Raw genomic sequence first — 22,943 nt, forward strand, 5'->3', positions numbered from 1 at the left:
CGGGCTAGGCTAATACGGGCAATGCGAGATAGGGAAGCAGGAACAATTTCTAGTTGTGTTAAAACGGCACAATACAACACACTAGTAACTAAGGTGCAACAATCCTAAGTGTGTGAGACAGGCAGAAGCAACACAGTAATCTCTTGGGCGCACTAGATGTGGGGATAGCCTAACGGGAACAATTTCTATAAGCGTTTTAGACTGGCACAATACAACACAGTAGTAATCGAGGCGCAATAGATCTCAGTGTGTGCGATAGGTAGAGAAGAACACAGTAATACCTAAGGCGCACTATCTGAATGAGAGACAATTCTGGTAAAGTACAACACAGTAGTCTTTTGGGCACACTATCTAGATGCTAACCGGGACAATTCTAATCGTTTTAGACTGGCAGAGTATACAGTATTATTACGGGACAGTCTGGATAGTTCAATAAAGGGTAACGTAGGCTAGCATTTGTGATAGGATTGTTTGTGAAGTGGTAGGGCTTCCCGAGAAGAGTAATTGCTCTACTCTCACCTTAACCACACTTGCCTTACTAGTAGTTGCTGGTTGACGGCTGGCACTGGCTTCCCCTGCGGACACCTGCAGACACGATCTGGAGCCCCCTCTGTAGGAGCCGACCATTGCCCTGGGGCTCTTAGCCTGGGTGGGTCAATTATGACCGGTACAGACTACCAATCAGGAGAGGTGGGCTGGCTGGGAGGCGGGAGGGAAGGAGTACGGAAGTGGGAATAAGCAGCAGGGAGAGGGCACGAAGGGATTAGGCAGAACAACAACAAAAAAACAAATGGAATGTTTGGCAGAGGTCCCGGAGGGGCTATAAGATAGACCAGAGTCGTGCAGCAGAAGTTGCATGAGTCAAATTTATTTCTCAGAGATGGTAGTGCCAAATGTTTTGAAAACTGATTTTTGTGAATTAGCCCAAGGTGCACTGGTTTAGTCACTTTGCTAATATTCTTTTTTGAAGACTTTATTTATAATTTCCATTCATGAATTACAATCAATCATTGAAATCAGTAAGATCAAGAAGAAATGAGTACATTAAAAACAATCCAATTCAGATCCTTCAAAATATTACAAAACTATAAAAAAAACAAGACAAACTAAATCAAACAAGACAAGATAGAGAACACATATCCACACTACCCTCAAAAACACCCACACTCGACAATTAATCATTCACCTCCATAAAATTAATTAAAAGGTCCCCAAACTTCCTCATAAATTTCTCATTTTTGCTGTTTACAAAATAAGCACTTCTCATACCTTGAAAGAATCCTCATGTCACATAGCCAATCCTCCAGAACAGGTTTCTTCCTCGTTTTCCACACTTTTAACACCTGTTTAACAGCTACCAATAATCCTTTAGTAATCCAACTCCTAACCACATGAGCAATATTACACCCGCATCTTGGAGACGGCAGAAGCACCGATAACGTTTGGAAAGTCAAGTCTTGAGCAGGTTCCTGAAATGCAGGTGGTACTCCTCCAGGCAGAGCGGTTTGGGTAGGGTGTTTCACAATTTCGGGGTCAGAACCGAAAGAGGATCCTCCTTGCCGTTCCTTGTTGAAGTTGTGGACTACTACTATTCAGTGCAGGTACTCGCCAAGCTAGGAAGCCAGACATTCCAATACACCGTTTTCAGCTCGGGTTGTTTAGGCACATTACCTTGGGCACACATGCCTTAGACACACCATGTGTGGAGGCAATCCTCAGTGAGATTAAATTATGTGCCGAGGATCACACATTTTGGTAACGGAGTGTATCTGGGATTCTTTCACACAAACTTCCAGTTTGCTGTTGGGTATTGTGTTAAGTTTGAATATCTATTAAATTAAATGAGACTTTCTTTTTTGCGCGTCAAACCAGCAGATATCATAGCTGTAAACTAAGCTTCAGAAGATGAGTTTTATTATTGCTCGCTTTCATTGCCTAATATGAAATCCGGTAGGTATCAGCCGAAAACCTTCTATCATAAATTCAATTACCTAAACATTTACATATTAAAATAGCCACTGCTAATAACAAAGAAACATCTTAAAGTAATTTCCCAGGCTTGCCAAATCAGTCACTGCTCCATCAAGGGACACCAATCGTAACAGGTGAAACACTCTTTAGCGTTCCACGCCTTGTGTGCTGAGGGTACAGTAGCAGCATATTTGTCTCTCCTTTTGTCCCACAGGGTGTGCCCTGAAGGAGACATTATAGGCACTGCAGGTGGCAGAGAGAGGAGGAGGGTGGGGGTGCTGCTTTCCCCAGCAAAGGCTGCAGGAGCATAGTCCTTTAAGTTGCGATAAAGGGGAATGAAAAGTTTTCACTTTCCCCTCGTAAGATAGTTTAGTACCAGTACTCTTTCAGGCATTGAGGAGTGCAGGTACTTGAATGCTCTGAAATAAGAAGTGCAGGTACTGAGAGCCGGGTAATACCGGGCCATTTAAAGCACTGCTACTATTGCAGCATTGCTGGTCCGTGTTCTGGAAGGAATGTAATGTTGAAATGTACTTTTGAAGGAGGAAGACCCTCCCTCCTCCATGGTATGTACAATGGGAGATGCACAAGGTTTTGAAAGGAACCCTTTTCTGATGGATAGCCAGTGGTGAGTACATAATGCTGGTGTGATCTGTTGAAATCGCTTCATTCTGTTTGGTAGTCTTGCTGCTGCATTTTGAACTTTCCTCATTAGGTAATATGGGTGTCCGAGATGATGGCTGTTTGCTTAGTCTAGTTTGGATAGTATTAAAAAAAATGTTAAGTAAGGTAAGAAGCGGTGTAGCATGTGCAGCTGGGATAAGCCGCCTTGGACGATTGCTGTAACCTGTGGATCAATAGTGATACAAATTCCATTGCTTATGTATTGTACATAATCAGAAAAACATTGTTTGCTGCAAACCCCTTTTTGATCCACATGGAAACGTTTCCAGTTTTTACACTTTGTATCGGGTAGCATCACATTTCAATATCTTTTTGCTCTTGCCATAGTCTGCGCAGAACCCCCAGGTTCCATCTGACTTGGAGACCAGAATAATTAGCAAAGACCAGTGACCCTGATAGTTTGATTACCCAAAACGGGTTTGTTCTCTGGACTTCTTACTTTTCTTGTTCCTCTGGCCGACGATAGAGCTGTATTGTGAATGACTTTCTGGGGTGGTCTCAATCTGATGGACTAAACCATATTTCCTTCTTAGTCACAAACAGAAGACCTCTGAAGTTTTAAAGGGAGACCTGGAAATCTTCTTTCTGCTCTATCGGGAGATATGTTAATCTGTGAGCCTAATGGAATGGATTTTAGTTGACATTTAGAAGCAGAGGGTTAATCAATGAGAGGTCCTCTGGGTGCCACCAGTCTTTTGCACAATTCATGTGGTACACTTGATCTGTCTTATGACCACTTTCCACAAGCTTGTTTTCCATGATGGGTAACAGAACGAGCAGTATGTCGCCAACCTTTAAGCGTTTCAGTTGTACTCCCCAGACATAGTTATTTCTGCTTCTCTTGGCTGACCTGCACCTCCTGTTAGGCAAAGCATTGGATGGTCCTCAGTTGGCTTCTGGGGTGACTGGATGAATTCTCTGGATTTGTTTCCTTTGCCATTACCTCCTCCCTAGCCTTCCTTTAACATGTCCAGGTCATTTCAGGGTTCCGGCCATAGATTAACTCAAAAAGGTAGGCGCAAGTCATTGCCTGCAGCATTTTACTGGGGGCAAACAGTGCCCAGGGAAGTAGTTTGTCAATTATTTATGCACCTCCAGACACCTGCCTCCACTTGCAAATTCTAAGCCATGGTTGAAGAGGAGGGCCTTGACCAGCATGACTAGGCGACAGTCAAAACGTCGCCCCTTATGTCATTCACTCATCTGATGGCTGGACCTAGGGGCATGGCATCTGTAAGTGCCTTCTAGAAGTGTCATACTCAGTCCATTAGCAATCTGGACCCACCCGTTGAAGGGAATGTTCCGTCCGTATTGTACAGATACCGTGGTGACTGCATGATATGATATGGCCTTTATAACCCACCTATACACAAGTGTTTCAAGGTGCGACGAGGCAAGGGGGTGGCAGAGGGAATATAAACACAAATGAAAGGGTCGAGGAAAACAATGGAGAGCTTCACCCCTTACTGTTCATTCAACCATTCGCACGTTGAATTGCAACAAACCACACTTAAATTTCCAATAAAAGTATTTTTATATAGTTTTTGGTATCTACTTTCTTCATGGTTTAGGTATAGTACTGAACATCATTAATCACGAAAGACAAGCAACCAGTTTGCACATAAAACAAAAGCAAGTTGGTTCTCTTGCATGTAGTTCTATACAAACGACATAATACAATTTCTACTGTCGATACCTAAGAGGAACGACAGGGGTCAGAATCCGATAAACAAGTGAAAAACAAGTATACAGTACATATGTTGGTGTGAAACAGTAAACATTGATGACACTGTTTTGGAGGGAAAATTCGTCTACACCTGGTGTTTCGGCCCTATATCGGGGCTGTTTGAGCCAGTTTCTTCCTAGGGCCTTCGTCAGGAGAGAGGAAGACTATGTAGTCTGGATGTTCAGATGGTGCTGTAAGATGAATGAGGGATAGTGCGGGGAAAGCTCCCGGCATAATAGCGAGAAAACGCGTGAATGAATCACTTGATGTCTTTCATGTAGTTGGTGGACATCACTTACCTGTGGAAACATGAGTGAAGCCACAGACGTAAAGGTAGAAGGTGGTCCCGAGGCCGATAGTGCCCTTGCGTAGTTGTCACAGTGGACACCTAATTGCAACAAAGGGTGGGGGGGAATGCTAAGTGTATTAGTCCGCTTAGTCCAGGGTAGAACATACCATTTGGTACATATTGTGCAACACAAAAGGTGCAATCTTACCTATATTAAGGCAGCCGCGAAGTAGACTTAATTGTATGCTTCAACGTACTTTTCATAAATGTGCCCTTGGGGAAGAGCAGAAAAAAATAAACAGCATCAGGGTTTATGCTGTTATGTTTAGGGCGTGAAAAGAAGCTGATATCAGTGTATGCACTGATCAACTCGGAATAGATTACTGTATCTATTACTTTGTCTTGATCGAACAAAATACCATTTGGTACATATTACACAACTTAACAACGCAGGCTTACCTATATTGTGGTAGCCGCAGGGAGGAATTATTCATCGGTTTCAGCAGAAAACTTGGGGACATGCCCTAGGTGTAAAAACACATACAGGCACGTGTCAGGTTCCATGTTATTTAATGCGCGGGCATCGGCATGTTTACGAGAGTGCCGGTGTGGGCATTGATCACATACCTTATTGTGGCGAGCGTGTATGCGCCCCTGCAGTCGGTCAGATCGACAAGAGCATGCCTCAGGGATGTGATGTGGACACAGGGAACGCGAGGCGTATTGTCGGCTGCTCCGCTAGCTAGCACGGTAACCCAGCACTGAGGACGCCGTTGCTAGGAGCCGCTGTTACATAGTTCGGCAGCCATTTTAGAATGGTGTCTGCTTCTGGTGGGATACTTTAGTCAAAAACAGTCTGTAGTATGATTATACTGATGTTCAAGTGTTGGAAGAGATACTATGGGCTATTTAATTGTAGTGCAATTTGGGGCCATATGTTTATACCCGTTGCCATGGTAACGGTGCAAAAGCCCAAAACTCCTCTCGAAATGCACAAAAAATGGTCATGATCTGTGGCGGAATACTGGCACGAACCATTGTGCAGCAATCGGGCCACCATAGCCAAGTGAAGCTGTTGCAAGTAGCAACAGCCATTTCGGGTTGATCAATGGACGTTGGTGAGTTTAATGTTACGAGTACTAGTGCGTATGTACTTGGGACATTTGTCATGGAGGCAAGAAAGACCAGATCCCGTGTGGGCAATGCTGTGTAGGAAATGCTATGGTGTGTCCGAAACTCAGATATGGTGCTTAGATGATGTCCGGGTACATGTCCTTCTTTTACCCAAATTAAAATACCATCTGTCATCACTTGGATCAATACCAGGTCGTGGTGTGTGTCTAGGAAAGGGGGGGACATGTTGGATTAGCCCATCGGTTGTCCCTTATGCATTCGGTTTAGCTAAACATACATGAGTTGTACAAAGGTGATTCACAACTTATTTCCACAGTTTTTTGGTATAAGTCACAGTACATGAATGTTGATGGAAGTATTGAAGGATAAAAACGGGATCAAAATGAGTGTTGCCCTACCCAGGAGAGTTGTGCTCTGGAATAGTCTCATCTCTCTAATTTTCTGACAACTGGGTGCAGTGTTATCCAAAAAATATTTTGTTGCAGGGAACATACATCAGTTTATAAAAAGGATGTCCACTCCACAGATATGTTGAGGCCCGATTGTACCGTGTCTAGTCTATGGACCCAAATCTGTTCTAACTGAGTTAGAGCCTTGTTCAAATCGCCTCCTCTCACATTGTAGCAAACTTGACGATCTCCTACATAACCAAAATAATAATCTCCGCCTTGGACAACATGTCTTCCTGTCTCTGGGTGGTGGCTGGTGTTTGATGGCTAGCTAGATGCAGGCTTTTCCAGGTTCCACAGCTATCCAACTCCCTACATGTCCTCCCACAGTTCAGATACTGTTAGCTGTTTGACATTCTATCTTAATACATCACTGCATAACTTATACTTACTGTAGGTACAACTTTAGCTTAGCCAGGGGTTAAACATGAAGCCAGGGCTCCCCACTAATAGTCTGTATTCCCAAGCCCCTTTTCCACATTCTGGGTAGCACCCCTGAACCGCTTTTCTCCTAGGTTCGCCACTACTCTGCTTTCCCTGGCTGAATTACGTATGCCTTTCCATCTTCTCAACCTGCCTCTGGCCAACCCAGCCTACTTGTTCCCTCCTCCTGTCGCTTTGTCACTGCCTTTTTGATGATTTTGCTGCTGGCAGTTTTTCCACCTCCTCCTCCTCCTAGTGTTACCACCTCCTCCAACTCTTTACTGCCACCGCCTCCTGGCTAATTCTCCCCCCCCCCCCAACCCTCTCCCTTTCTCCAACAGCCTCCACTCCCCCACAGTCTTTCTTGTATTGTTCTCCAATCTCCTTCAATTGCCAGCCACAACCTGCTCCCGCAACCCACCCTCAGTAACTGGAGCTGGGTTTTAATACTCTGGTCCCTTCCCCCCGGGTAGGCCTTTCACAGCGTGTCTGCCCAAGTTAGGAGAAATTAATGGTGGAGTGGGATTGGCTTTTGGTCACATAAGGTTTTGGTGGCTCAGCCAAAAGATGAATACCAGCTGGCAATTTGAAACCTCTAATTCCTCGAACCCTCCTTGAGTGTGTTTGGACTGAGCTGTGGCTTGGGGAATGATCAGAGGGCTGACAAGTGATTCAGAAATGAAACCAGTCATATTTTGGATTCTTGTTGTTTTATTACAGGCTCGATATTTGTTTGGCGTTCCTTCAGTCTTTTCTCCGTCAATGCTGCACATTGTAATAGAAGGGTTGTATCCCCCGGGCCGTGTGGGTTTCATGTGCCGGTGAACCGCGATACTTCACTTCGCGTGCAGTTCCTGGTTTGGCGAGAGCTCTCAGATTGTTACAATGTGCCTTGAGATTCCAGTATTCAGGCAGTGAACTGTCGTCAGGGATGTCCCTTTACTGCACTTGCATATGATTGGAAAAATGAAATGCACGCAAATGTTATTTTGACTATAGGGAGCCTTTCTCGTAAAGAGCTAGGCCGCTTTCTGGCTCTGGAACTCGCTATAAAGCACAGCAGACTATGCAAGTGGTGAATTGGGTCGGTGGCTAGAATTAATGCGACTATCTCCTGGGCACCCAGTAAGAGCGATCAGGGGATCCTGCCTATTCCACGCATGGGCCCATCATCTGTGGGAGGAATTGGCCTCCCCAAGTCACTATACTCGCTGTCCCCAGAACCAGGCAGGTAACTTGGTCAAAGTGTGTAAAAAGCCTAACGCCCACACAATGTCGATTCCTCTCCTTTCAGTGCTACTATGCCAAAATTGTTTGCTTTGTAAGTGGCGCGGAAACACTGCTTAATAGCCCAAACTTACAGCTACTCCTTGTATGATTCTTGGTGTGGGGACTGGCCATTCTGTAGGCTTGCGCCAATTCGGATCAGCATTTTTAAAACTGGTTTCAGTCAATAAAACTAAAACCTATTTCAGCTTTAATTAAAATATTGTACTGGCTAAAACCTTTTTAACAACTGTGTTTCTTGTGAGCTGGACCTCCTTATTCAGGTTCCAGAAATCGAGGACGGAAACCATACATAAGACATTACTTGTGTAAATTATAGGTTGTGGCAAATCTCTACTGTCACAATATGAGCAAAGAAGACTGGAGAACCTTTTTTGAGGCACATGGAATTCAAATGGTGAAGACCAGGAGAAAGGGGGGAACCTAAACTGCCCAAATAAAAGGTGGCGAAGGACATTTCACACTGTACTGGAAATACCCAAGGGTTGTGGTTTTGCAGCTAGCACGAAATAGGCTATGTTTCGGGCTGCTCACAAGTTTTTGATTTGTTGTGCCGAAGAGGAAGGAGCGGGTGCAACTGCTGGCAAAGCAGTCATTGGGGAGAGTCAGAGGGGAGCAGTGAAGCCACAGGACAGCAGACTAGCTCGCAAATGCCAATGTGGCGATCACCAAGAAGAGTTGAAACAGTGAGAACTGGCATATTATCCCAGCAGAGGCCTATGACATGGAGAGTGTCAAACAACAAGGACATGGAGTAGAGTGATGGGACACTATGGCAACATCAAATACGGTGAAGAGAGTGGAAAACGGTTCTAAAAGGAGTTCAGGAAATGATACAGAGGTGAACAGCCCGTGGTAAGAGAAGGGGTTCGCAATACTTTGACCATTGGTACCAGCATGCACATGTCTATGGAAGATTGAAAGAGTAACCAATGGTTTGTGGCGTGTTATTACCTATGTGCCAAACAAATCCAGCAAGATTCTGATATGGGAAAGGGGACATTAATTTGTGTTGCAGAAGATCTAGCAGTAGTCTCAGAAGATCTGAAATGGCAAAGAAGCAGCTTGTTTCGACCAAGGAGGACTAGAAGAACATTGTAAGTAAGTTATTATTACATTGTCTGTAGGACTGCGTACTAGAAGAATGAGCAACAGTCAATGAGGACTGTTTTGAGAAATGACAGGTGACCTGTCTACTGGGAAGTGTTGTTCTCGAAGAAAAGCAAATGGCCGGAACAATCTGAGAAATAATTTTATTTACCGAGTATGAAAATCCAATGCCCATTCCAGGGAAAGTGCAAAGTGGGTTTCAATTCATGTTGAGATACATGGTCCAGACAAAGCCACTCTTGAGAGACTAGAAGATGAGTGATGTTTTGGTAACATATTGATTGAAAAGGTGTTCATAGAACAGTCCTCTACCAAGAGAAAGTAAATCATTGAAAGTGCAAGTCCTGAAGAAGAGTCCCGAGAGCCGACATCCTATAAATCACGTGAGGAAAGAGACTGTAAAGTGTGGCAAGCAGCTGACCATGAACCTCTACCCACTAAGAAAAGAGAATAGAGGCACACATAGTTCAACATCTCTGAGAGCTGTGCTAGATTTAGACAAGTCTTCAAATCATATTTGGTCACAATTCCTCAATTTATCTGCAACACAGATGTTTGAATTAATAATTTGAGTAAGGCAATGAAAGCAGGGGTTTGAGTGTATGGTTGGGTTAAACTAAATTGAATGTGTCCATGGAGCTTGTAAGTGGTCAAGAACAATTTTTATATTCTCATGGACTAATATCTCTTGTAGTGATGGGCAATACAACATTTATCATGGCCTAAACATGAGGAAATTCAAAACTGAGCATTTTGTCAGCATAAAGGTAATGATTGGATGTATTCCAAGATGGCCAACGTTCCTGAGCTCAATTGGTATAAGAAGGAGCTCTGTGGTCATTCATTTTAGCTCATGTGTGGCACCTTATGCAAAATATCGGTTGTGTGTGTGGAGGTATGGCATTGCAAGCTAAAACAAAAAACGACTGGTGGTGTCCTCAGGCTGCATGGTTTTGACACATTTGTACCACCCTTAGTTTTTGCTATTATGTGGTGAGGCTACATAGTTTTGTCATGTTGGTGGCGCCCTAGGGTCACTTTTAGTTTTGACGTGTGTGGCGCTTTTTTACGAAACCAAGGGAGCCAATGGAAATATTATATGAAGATGAATAGTGGCGTGCAATAGAGTGGGCACAATGAGGCCCGGACTGGAACATGGGTGTTGCCGGGATGCTATGCTCTTCTCCTGTGGCACTGCAGACCGTTTCCAGTCCCTCCCCCTGGGACCTGGGAGGATGCCCGCATGGCCAAAGAAATTATCTTTTGTAAAGCCCAAACTGGTGACTGTCAGGCCTTGTTTTATATGTTGTTCTTAAAAGTAAGCATATGAATCATATTAGAAGACCTAAATGTAATTTCAATACACTAGATAACCAGGGCCAAAACTACATTTGGCTGCAATGGCATTCCACCTGCGTTTCACTACACCCATGGGTTGGAGCACTGTAAAGAAGGCATGGTATTAAACAGCAAGACAGACACAAGTGATCACAGTTCAAGGGTGTTTATTGAACTTCAACTGGGTTTGAAAAATGCCTATCTAATCCTAAATCTAAAGATGGGAGCAAGCTAAGACCATTAAACAATAACACGGTCCTTGGAGGCATAGCCAGGATTGTCTACCAAATGTTGCCTGAAGCTAATGTAGTTGGGCACACTGCACTGACAAAAATATCTGTAAATGCCCACACAGCGCTGCTGAGCGGGCATTTACAGATTTTGAGCGGGCCTTGCCTCTCAGGCCCTACCCTGTCTACGCCTCTGACAGTCCTAGTGGTGTCTTGTCAAAATAAAAGGGCCTATAGTAATAAACCTATTGCCAATCCTTACTTCTGAATACAAATAGTGTGGGAAACAATGTTATATAAAAGAAAAGTGTTCAAGAAATGATATTTCCGCATATTCAACCCGTTTGCCTCCCTTTCTGACGTTTTCAGCACGGGACAAGGCAGCACATTCAAGCTTAGCACAGTCTTTGGCTTCTCTAGCACAAGGGTACAGTTCAGATCTCGGTATCGGGGCCTTCTATGTCAAAGTTGCTCTGCCATTCAAAGTCTCTTACTTCAGAGGACCTGAAGTGACAAACATTCAAAAGTTCCTTTCTCCTCAGGATTCGCATTTACAACAAGGCATTGCCAAGAGAGAGCACATCACCGCTGCTAGAAAAGCTTCTCACTGGCTCCCCATAACGGAAAGGATCGTATTCAAAGCGCTAAGCATCACCCACAAATGCATCCATCTCACCGCCCCAGTCTACCTATCCCAGAGGATCCACCAGGTCTCCTCCACAAGACCCACTAGGTCACCCTATGCCAACATGCTCTCAGTACCCAGGGTAAAAAGAGCCAGAGCAGGGGGCTCCAGCTTCCCGTACCTCGCTGCCTTACACTGGAACACCCTTCCTGCCTCCCTGCGCTCTGAACCCTCACTGACTGCTTTTCGTAAAGCCATGAAAACTACCCTGTTCACCTAACCAACACCATACGACCAAGCCCTCATGAATATCATGTATGTTGTATTATGTTGTATGATACCACCGATATCTGATCACAGGTCACCGCCTCACTGTAACCCAAGGCGCAACTGTACCCATTGTAACTAAGTCTCCTTACAAGTAACAGTGCCACAATGCCCCTGGGCTGCCTGCGCACTATATAAATGTAATAAATAAATAAATAAAACTGCTTGGGTGATTTTCGATTCACCCCAGTCCCCCCTCCGCCGGGCTCAGACCCACTTTAACACAAAGCGTTCAATTAATCTCCCTCTGCTGGTCTCTGACCAAATCCATGTACTTTTCCAAACTTTCTCTACTTCATTGAAGACTTTCGACTGTGCACAGGATTTGACTTGGCCCGTCGCAGGACCACTTCGATTCACATTTATTAGTTCTCTTTCAATTGATTTCCCTCCGCCGAGTTCGGGCCAGCTTTATCTACTTTTATCACTTCTCAGGTGGGTACCTTACAGAGACCGTCGATTGAGCACCCACACAGTGCCGGACCACCCTGTGAAATGTATTGTAGCTTGCTTTACATTTCAATCACTCATCAACAGTTTAACTTCATTCGTGTCTCTTATCACATACGTTTTAACAATGTTTGTTCCAGCTTTCGCCATACAATGTTGCTGCTTGCAACCTTGGCTTCAACACAGACCGGTCTTGTATCGGTCTCATCAACTCAAAGGCTGTGTTGCTTTCACTGAAGAAGCTTTGTGGCTGGCGATTTTCCCCACTTTGATTACTGGCGCGGGAGGGCCCTGGGCACCTCTGACACACAATGCAGGATTCTTCAGCCTGGTTTCCTGGTCTTACGCTTTCTGTTCTCGAGGTTTTGTGAAAGTAACGGTTCTTGTCTAAAAGGTCAAGGGAACTTCCCTCCTTGCGACCCCCCTCCCCCCTTCTGTTTCGCTGTCTTTCTCCTCTCATTAAACTGCCATCTTGGAACTGATGTTGTCTCGTGTGCTTTGACTCGCTCAGTGTGTTCTCGTGCTCCGCCTTTTGTCCTTGTGCGGAAGTATGAGGGAAGTCTGGTGTGAGCGATGATCGATAATTGCCTGACCTCGTCTGACCATAGTATTGGGACATGTCAGGTATGATATGATATGGCATTTGTAACGCGCCTATACACAGGTGTTTCAAGGCGCGACGAGGCGGGGAGGGAGGATCAAGGGGAAGACAGACAACGATCCTACTAGGCCAGGTGTCCTTCAGATCGCGCAAGTGCAGGGGGAAGAAAAAAGTGCAAGGGGAAGGGGAGGGGAGGTAGTGCAGAATAGGGTAAGTAGAATAAAAAATAAATAAATAGGGCCAGCTGGTGGCAAGTGCAAGGTAATTGCAGACAAGTGCAGGGAGGGGGTGGTACACGGCTCGGGTGTTTGTCTGTTTTCCCTTAGAGCGGGCTGTCAATGAGAAAGTGTTTGTGTTGTAAAAGGGGGAGGGGAGGAAGAGTTCCTAAATATCCTACCGGGTAGGATGGGATAAAGATGTTACTGGGAAGTGGATACCGCGTCTCGCCATCCGGTCTCCCACTCCCGAAGTCCCCTCACCCAGGTGATCCTCCCGCATTGGTCCACCCCCAGGAACTGGATCCAAGAATAATGGCCGTGTCCTGCACACCCGTATGACAGATCCCCGGGGACTAGCGGGTGAGACCCCTTCTGGTTTCTCACTGCACCCATGGGATCCCTTTAGTCATGCAATATTGTGTCTCTGGGTTTGTGTTCACTGTGCAGGTGGTGGCAGTGCACATCAGATACCTTGTGAGGTCTTTATGCACATGATGTAGGAGCAGAACTTGTGGAAAAGAATTGGAAGGCACAGAATAGATTGCTGCAATGAATGTGCTGTTATCTGAAAGCATTGTTGATTTCCTTAGGCTCTTGGCATGGAAGTGGTGATGTTACCCGGCAAAGGACCAACCTTCCCTGAGCCCCTGAAAAATGCAGAGGATCTGCTCAAGCTGAAGATGAACGTGGATGTGGCGATGGAGCTGGGCTATGTTTTCGAAGCCATCACGTTGACCCGACACATGCTGGAGGGGAAGGTGCCGCTCATTGGATTTACTGGCGCACCCGTAAGTATTCTTTACCTTTCTCCACCACCTTGTGTGAAAGCACCTCTACACTACGCAGACGCTCATTGAACCTGTGTTGCCCTGTGTCATCTTGCTTTGAAGACGAGTGCATTGCCACTGAGCTATACTACCCATGTGATCACCTTGTAGATGTATTTTTTTAAATATCATTGTTGATCCCTGCTGTGATTTCATAGTGGCTGAACAACGGGGCAACCTCAATTTTAAGGTTGTTGGCACTTCCTGTGCCACTCAATTTCATCAGTTTTGTCGTGATGAATTGCTTCATCTTACCTCTTGTCTCAACTATGTTGTTTTCACTGAAATAAAAGGTTTTGTCATGCTATACCTTCTCCAGGGCCACCTCGCCACGGCTAGATGTCCGTGGGAAATAGCCACTGTGCAACCGTTGCAATGAAAGCCATTGGCCCTCTAGCCATTGCCCTCTTTAATGCCTTAGGCTTCTAGCTGTGGCCCGTACCCCCTCGCTAGTAAATAACCGGATTTTACACCTCCCCCGGCAATGGCCTTTGGCCGTAGCCACTTTCCACTCTGGAACAATTAGGTTAAAAGACCACAGCCAATATCCCCCTCAGGAAGAAATGATCAAGTCCCACCAGCGTGACCTCTGCCCAAGTTAACACAATTCAGCAAAAGGACTGTGGTCCACTGGCCATCCATGGCCTGCGGTTGTGGTCCTTGTCCCCTTCCCTATTTAATAATTTGATGCCATGGCAAGTAGTCATGGCCTTTGGGCGTGTTGACTTTGTGTTGCAGCAATTGGGCTAAAAGACAATAGCCTTCGGCCATAACTACTGGCCCATACTCTCCACTTTCCCCTCCCCTTCTTTAATTTGTGTGGTAGTCTTGTCCCCAAGCTGTCGTGCAGACTATTTAAAGTGATCACCATGGCGGTACCTTGTATTGCAGATGCAATGGAGCATTTGCAGATTTACGACAAATAAATAACCAATATTTTTGTGCTCCATGCATTCTTTGTTCTACAGATGCCACTGGTCAGCATAAACTGGGCAGTGCAGTTGACATCAAGGGGCAGACACCTGCATATTGCAATTCCCTAGTTTAATTCTTGGTGTATTTGGCCTGATTTGCGGGGAAGACGTTTAGTGCTGTTATTTATGGCTCATTCCGCATATCGTCTTTCCCCTCTGCAATTGTACTTTGTGCAAATGCTATATCCTCCTGCCTGCTGTGACCCTCTAGTAGGGGATTATGGAAGTCCTAATCAACTGCTATGATGTCACAGCAGGGGATACATCAATTTTCTTTGCCTGGAATCTTTTCCTTTTTAGGGTGCTGTGGGTGAGGAGAGGGGGAAACTCTGGGCCTCAGGACAAGCTTGGCAGTATTTTACCGCCAAACTGGTTTACTGTTTTCACTAATCTCAATTGCGGTAAATCCACTGGTTAAATGGCAGTATTGAACCCCTTTGCTGGAGACATTTGAGAATTTGGCGTATTTACCACCAGCAGTAACTCTTTCCACAGATAATACTCCATTGTTTGACGGTAAAGTAGAGGAAAACTCTCCAGCTGCAGCTCTGTGGTACCATTTTAATGATTTGTAGAGCATCCCATAGGAGCCATCCTTTCTATATGTGTCTGAGGAGTCCCCCCCCCCAATCCACCCCACACCCGAAGAGCACGCTAGTCCCTTAATCGCAGATCTGAAAAACCATTCCAGAAATGGTATGACGGGAAATGAGTTCTGAAGAAGACCCTCCATATGAAAATAGGTCCATAATATAGACCTAGGCCATTGAAACGGAATTAGAATGTTGAGTCCCGCAAGATCACAGTATTTGTTACGAAGCACAAGGAATACAGTAATGATTAAGCCACAAGTGGTTGATTACTAGGTGGCCATGGTTCAGTACTACAGACTATTAATAGGTGGGACGGTGCAGCATGATGCATTACAATTATTTTAATGACTAAATACAGAGCACAACATAATAGGAACATTTTTGGCAATGGCTAAACAGGCTTATTCTTTACATTTGGGTCTGTACCATGTGCTTACAAGTGCTGAATACACCTGCCAGGTAGGTTTTGATTACATGTTCAAAGGGGTGATGTTGGGTGGAGGAATTGATCTGCTACTCTTTCTAATGCCCCATTTCTTCTTCTTCACCAGTGGACCCTAATGACCTACATGATTGAAGGTGGAGGTTCCAACACCATGTCTAAAGCAAAGCGCTGGCTTTACCAGTACCCAGAAGCCAGCCACAGTCTCCTATCGTTACTGACCGACATCATTGTGGAGTATCTGGTGGGACAGGTGGCAGCTGGTGCGCAGGTAGGTGCCCAAGTTTCGATATGTGGAGGGGACAGCGCCTGAGAGTCTAATCTTTACCTAAGCAAAGTTTAGCGTCAAACTTGACCACCATGGAAAACATGATGGCATCCTGACCGCTTTATCTAAAGGCATTTTTACTTTTGTTGTGTAAAATCTAATGGAAGGCCAAGCAATACTTTGAGGGATGCATAAGCTGCCTTCAGATTTGGCTAAGGCACTCTCTGGAACTGGTTCTAAAAAATCCTGCATCTACTGGGTACATCATGTAACACCCAGATTTAAATTGTCCAGAGTTGGTGGATGTAGCTTCCAGGTCAAAGCAGCCCAACTATGGAACTCCCTTCCAACCACCTTGCGGACATATCAACCATACCCCACTTTCCGACATAACCTTACAAGGTGGATCAAAGACGCGGACAAACAATAGACTACTAACTGCCCCTATTCTGCATGTCCATCCACTGTTTGTATTTTTGCACATACCTACCTCTCAGCATTTACCGCCTGTCTGAGTAGGACTGTAAATACTTGTACCATTATTTTTGCCTTTGTATATATTTTTGTCTCCATATTTGCCCTTGTGTTTCTGTAACTAAGCTGTAAGTTGTCATATGCAATGCGCCCGGTTACCCCTGGGTCTGGTGCGCAATACAAGTAATAAAACAAACAAAACGAACAATGCGGGTGGATACTCTCCACACAAGACCACAAGTCTTCAGTGCATTTTTCCACATACCGGGGGTCCACCACATTTAAGTACTCCACAGTAAGCTTTACATTTTCAATTCGGGGCACTTCTTTAAAACAAACGCCTGTATAGCATGGCATGCATTATAATCGCCTTGTCATGAGGAGGGGAAGCTTTTATTGTTTTTAATGTAATGTGTGACCTATAAAACCCTGCTTGAACGACTATGCTGTCCGCCTGACAGTATGACCAACTTTAATTTGTTCAACTGCATTCAGCTACTTCAGCATAATTACATATTTTGGGATGAAGGTTGGAGCACAGTGGAATTAGCGCAATTACGAAACTGCCTGGACTAAACCAACCATATTCAACAAGTACCTGTCGCCGTATTCATTCTGTATACGTTTTGGCAGAGCTACCAAAATGAGCTACTTGCTGTCAGCAGGTTGGCTGGGCACGTTCAGGTGTAATGGTGATGTATGCATTCCATTGATGTGGGGGGGGGGCCTACTCTGCCTGGTCTGGGTGGCCTACCCAGGAGTAATCCAGAGCAATTCCTGCACCGGACGGAGGGTGGGGGCAGTTGGGACACAAACTCATGTTCTCTCCCCATGTGCCAGATTATTTATTGGCCAAATGCTGGCCAGGGTTTTTATTTGCCCTTCAGAAATGTCGCAGACATGGAAGAAGATAACATGGAAGCGAGAAAATTATCAGCGTCCCATGCAAAGGCTTTGTTACACCCTGCGAGGAAGTATCACCCTGGTCCCCTAGAGGTGTGTCCGAAAGGAATGAGGAAGTGCCCATATCTGATAAAGCATTCCACAACTGGGTACAAGGGCTTATGGCATCCCTGGGGATTCCAGGTCCAGAAAATCCACAGACGGACCAAGGGATCCTCTCGGTCCTCTCGGGGGAAGCCACGGAAAAGGTCTGGCATATATTTGCAACCTGACGTGGTCAGGGAAGCCATACCAAATTGCCAGTAACCAGCATCCATTCAGCCAGTCACAAAAAGGGTGGCCAAGAGGTACAGATCCCTTCCAGCTGAAAAACTGCGTGTTGAGCCACTCTCCACTATGGTGGTGGTCTCTTTTCTCTTTGGTCGTGTCCTACATCGTCTTCTCCCTCTTTGCAGAACTGTCTGGGGCTTGAAGACTGTCTCCTAGACTGTGCAGCAAAGCATATTTTCCTGAACTTCAACCTGAGCTTTAGGCAGGCTAGTGCTGAGGCAGTATTGGCAGTGGCCAACCGTGAGTTCTGGAAAGAGCTGGGCGACTATGACTTGCTCCTCCCTTCTTAAAACAGGGTTGCGTTGCGGCCTGGCAGTTGCTCGCCAAGTAGCGCAGGACCTCATGAAGGCCTCCTACCAAAACCTGGACACATGGGTTAGGGGTATGGCCATAGGTGCGTCGTTTATGCGGAAGCGCTGCTCAGGTCTAGTCACGCAATAGCGAATCCTGGATCTAAATTTTGATGCATGGGGGACTTTTCAGCCCGGATAGAGACTAAGACCTGAATAAAAAGAAATGGTGTGAAAGGGTTTTTGGGCCTTCTGAAAGTCATTCACTGCCAAGTGTTCAGGAGGTTTTAGAGGCTTGCCAGAGTAGACCAGACAGATCTCCGTGGACCCCATGAAAGTAGCCTGCACGCCCGGCTCCCAAGGGGTTCTTCTCCATCCCTCCCTACTCCAGAGTCAAAGCAGTCTAAATGCAGATCCACAGCTCATTAGTTGGTGGACGAGTGTACCTTCATCTTGCCTAGGACAGGACCATAACCTATCACAGTTGGTCCCTGACAGTGGTCCACGGGGGCAGTCACCTCCCTCCCTCCACCACCCCCCCAATACTCATCACCCCGCCCCCTTCCTAAGAGACTCTGGGCCTCATTACACGGAAGGCGGTAAGGGTTAACGGTCACCGGTAATGGTACCGGTGCCTGTTAACCCTTACCGCCTTACTACGAGGTCCCTTTGCGGGTGGGTACTTTAACGCCTGCTTTTTAGCAGGCGTTAAAAACCAACCCACAAAGGGACCAGGGTGCTAATTACGGTACCGCAATTTGCGGTACCGTAATTAGCACCTTCCCCATTCCCATTATGCCCTATGGGGCAAAAATGGGAATGGGGAAGGGCAATGGGGGAAGGGGGAATTACTGCCCCGCCAACCCTTTCCTCCAAGGCGGTGCCGGTATTTTACCGGCATGGACCAAGGTGCTAATAGCACCTTGGTCCACCGCCTACCGTGTAATGAGGCCCTCTGACTCCTTCTCCCTAGGACATATCCAAACTGTTACTCATTGAGGCAACAGAAAAAGTGCCTCATTCGGAAGAAGGTTGGGGTTTTTATTCAAGGTTCTTCACCGTTCTGAAGAAAAACAGGGCTGGCCTGAAGATGGTACTAGACTGTACACCATTCATTCTTTTCTTACCCCATAAAATGTTCAAGATGGTTACGCTCGCTCACAACGAATCGTCCCTTCATCCAGGCAACTGGCTGGTAGCTATGGACCTGAAAGATGCATATTTACACCTTCGCATTTGACCGCTTACCCGCTGTTACCTGCGGTTCTCCATAGGCCACAATCATTACTAGTGCAGACTGAGCCACCTTTTCGTGGGATACATCCGGGGAAACGAGCGGCTAAAGCTACTGTTGTGAGATGTATCATTTCTTGCATTTCCCAGGCATACGATGTGAGGAGCAAGACACCCCTTATTACATCCAGTGGGGTTTGTATTTGTCTGCCATTTGAACAACTCTTTGCATGGATGACAACCTCATCCTTGTGGTGCGAGGCCATAGTGTATATTTGAGGATTTAAGACAGAAGATTGTTACGTGAGTGGTGGAAAACTAGTGGTCTGCCATATCTCATTCCTGTTTGGGTTGTGTTAATGTGGGGAAGCATTTGACATGGGATTCAAAGGCAATATAAATTCAGTCTCCTACCAGTCTGGGGTTTAGAAGGTGACGTGTGTACATGGTATGATATGATAATTTATGTATATCGCGCTCGTAAACAAGTGTTTCAGAGTGCGACAAGGCACGGGAACAGGGGAGAAAACGATCTTACTAGGCCCAGTGACATTGAGAATGCGCAAGTTTATAGGAAAGGGAAAGCGGAAAAGAACATGGAAGGGGGAGAGTGGAAAGTGCGGAGCAGAGACGAACATATAAATAATAATAAATATAAATAAATAGATAATAGAGGCAATAAACACTGGTAGTACAGCCAGAAAGTGCTGTGTTTAAGGCAGCAGACTGGGTAAGTCTGAAAAGTGCAGAAAAAAAGAAAATGGGGGGGGGGTGTGGGGATCTGTATGGGTACAGATACAGATCCCCAGTGCTAGGGGTGGCCAGGAGGCAGTGCAGGAGGGTGGCAGGGTGAGCAGGTACCTGGACCCAGGGGACAGAGGTTGTGGCCAGGTGCATGGTGCCAAGAGAGCAGTTCAGCAGGGGAGAGGGAGAGCGAAGGTGGAAGCAAAGAGGAGGAGCTTCCGGAACCGGAGATGGTTCTCCTCAAGTTTTAGAGTGGCAGGGAGGCTGTTTCAGAGGGAGGCCCCAGCCGAAGACTGAGATCTACCTCCAGCTCGTTTCTTTGAAAAACGACTGACCCTGGGGGAGTTGGAGGTAGATGAGTGAAGAGCTCGAGAGGGGAGGTATTTGCAGAGGGATAGCTGAATCTGTATAATTCACAAATAATGGTGTCAGACAAGGAGTAGGATTAGTCAGAGCCACCTAATTTAGTTATGGGGCAGAGAATATAGACTGGGTGGGCGAGTGGGGGGGGGGATGTTACAGCCATGGTGGTGGGTAGCTTGTGCCGTCTTTCACAAGTGGGGTGGATTCTTCCGAAATGGCATCCTTCATGCAGGTTGCGCATATGTTTCTTGGGGTATGCGTTTTTAATGGCAGAGGAGCTACAGGGTGCGGGGGGGTGCAAGAGGTTAGGTAAGTGCTTTGAGTGATGGATGATGCAAAGAGGTTAGTGGGTGTGAAGGCCCGGTCTGTTCTGAGAGGCTGTGTGATAAAGGGACGAGATTCCTTGTTGAGATGTTTGTGTAGTATGATTTTGAGATGTATGGAATGGGGGGGAAGGTGGCACTGTGGGTGGCGTGAGGATGAAGGTGTAAAAATGCTGAGGGACGTGAATGAAGTGAGTGAAGCATCTGTTGGGGAAACAAGATTGTGTTGGTTATGTTCTTGGGTTTTCTATAGCATGCCTTTAGTCATTGTATGTTACTTCGGGTCCTCTGGTAGAAGCAAGGGTCGATCTTGTGGTAATGAAGGAGAAAATGGTTACTTTTGCTAAAACTGCGATGAGAGCCAGGTCAGAGAATGAGTGTGCTGCTGCAAGTATGGGACTAAGTGTTAAACCTGGAAAATACATATGTATTGGAGAATGATCTCTCACGGTTAATAATAATGTGTTTATTCATATAGCGCCTTAATCCAGAGCGCTTTACAAAGCACATATATATTTGCATAAAATATAACCCAACAAAAATTCATACTCATTTATCGACCTCGGAAGGATGAAAGGCTGAGTTGGCCTTGCCGGGATTCGAACCCGCGACCTGCAGATCACGCTCAGATCGCAGCCACGAGCACTCAACCCGCTGAGCTATCTGACTGGCTGTCGGGTAGCTTGATGCTGGCAGGTGTCCTGAGATGACAATATTACCATGGGCTATGCTCATGCAGGTCAGTGTAAATGTTTTTGTCCCTGTGTATAGTTAAGGTTATTGAGATCAGATCAAGGCATAGAGTATCTGAAGGAAATTGATATATTTGAAGGTTTGAGGGGCATGAGGCAAGTGGTGGGTGCTAGTATTGGATGTTGGTTCAGGTATGAGGTTGAGAGTCGGTTGTAAGCCACAGAATAAGGTATCAATCATTGCAGAAAGTCACAAACCATGCAGGACAGCGCAGGCATTCCATGCGGTCACAAACTTTATGAACATCATAATGGCACAGCATGACAAATTTGGCATATCACATCGTGGGCCATAATAATGGATTTATACATTTACTCTTCCACCTTATGGCAGAAAGGGGATTGCAAGTGTGTCGTCTTGGTTCCTGGCCTTGGTTGTCCTGTTTGCTTTGGCTCGGGGGAGCTTGCCCTTGGACTAAATGATCCCAAACAGACCTGAAAACTGCTGCATCTGAACATTGGGCCCAGTGGGTTGGATGGAGCATTATTCTGGGCTCACTGACAATGCACCCCAGGCTGATTTGTTTAATGCAAACTGTACCTGCAAAGGACAAGGAGGAGTTGTCTTTGGAACCATTTACCTCCAGTTTGAGACCTTGTACATGGCCAAACTGATGCATCTCATAAATGAGCTATAGATCACCTGCAAATGCCTCTTCCTCCTTACTGGAGTGGGGTGATTTCATTTCATCCATTCAATCGTCCGTCAGTTCTTTACGTGATTTCAGTGTCTGGTAGACCTATCTTCTAAGAGTGCTCTTGACTTGCACCCCTTTGGCAAGCCCCTGCATTGAAGGTATGGCAAGCTGGAGCACTTACGCTGGTGATCATGCTTTGGATGCCGTTTTCTCCTCCTCGCACTTAAACCTGACCACTATAAAGCTACCCTCTTGGTGAGACAATTCTATTCATAACCACTCTACCAAAGCCTGTTCTCCATTGCTTATCCCAGATATGGCTTTTATCCAGATTCACCTCCTTCTTCTGCCTCAAACGATTGGGCAGCGAAACAGTCAGACTGACCCAAGCACCTTCCTCTTCTCTATATGGGATGAACTGACAGGAACCCCCATGTTGCAGAAAATCGCAAGCCACAAACCAGAGTGAACTACTGGGTTGACACTAATTTGGCTTTACAAAAAGAGTAAACCTGAAGATTTTGAACATACAGTGCAGCACCTGCTCCACCAAAAAGGTATATGCCCCGATCTTCATAAACAAATGTCTTGTTACATGACTGAATTTCGCATTCTACTAATTCAGCAGCCAACGTTAACAGAATTACCAATTGACCGAGAGCACATCTCCAGTGCTCCACTGCTCTACTCCTTCATTGAACATTTATCTCTGTTTATCATTGAAATGATGAAAAACATTAAAAACACTTTTACCATCTTTCCTTACTTCAGGATATACGCTGCCCGTGCCACCTTCGGTCTAGTGACTCCTATTATTGTAAAATAGCCAATAAATTGAAAACTTCTTTGGAAGAGGCATCTCCTTATCAACTATCAAGCAACTTTCCACTCTTGCCCTATCAATTGCGCACTCTCATTACTCTCACC

At 45.7% G+C, this 22,943-nt stretch overlaps 1 protein-coding gene across 1 annotated transcript in view; it reads left to right on the forward strand.

Moving 5' to 3' along the window:
• UROD (uroporphyrinogen decarboxylase) overlaps positions 1-22,943 on the forward strand; it is a 268,002-nt gene that overhangs the window by 74,579 nt on the left and 170,480 nt on the right. The window contains exons 5-6 of the mRNA XM_069642357.1: positions 13,453-13,650; positions 15,808-15,969. Of these exons, the coding sequence (XP_069498458.1) occupies positions 13,453-13,650; positions 15,808-15,969 (360 nt within the window). The remainder of the gene's footprint in view (positions 1-13,452; positions 13,651-15,807; positions 15,970-22,943) is intronic.

This window comes from Ambystoma mexicanum, chromosome 1q, assembly GCF_040938575.1.
Source record: "Ambystoma mexicanum isolate Mex_15411 chromosome 1q, UKY_AmexF1_1, whole genome shotgun sequence".
Lineage (NCBI taxonomy): Eukaryota > Metazoa > Chordata > Amphibia > Caudata > Ambystomatidae > Ambystoma > Ambystoma mexicanum.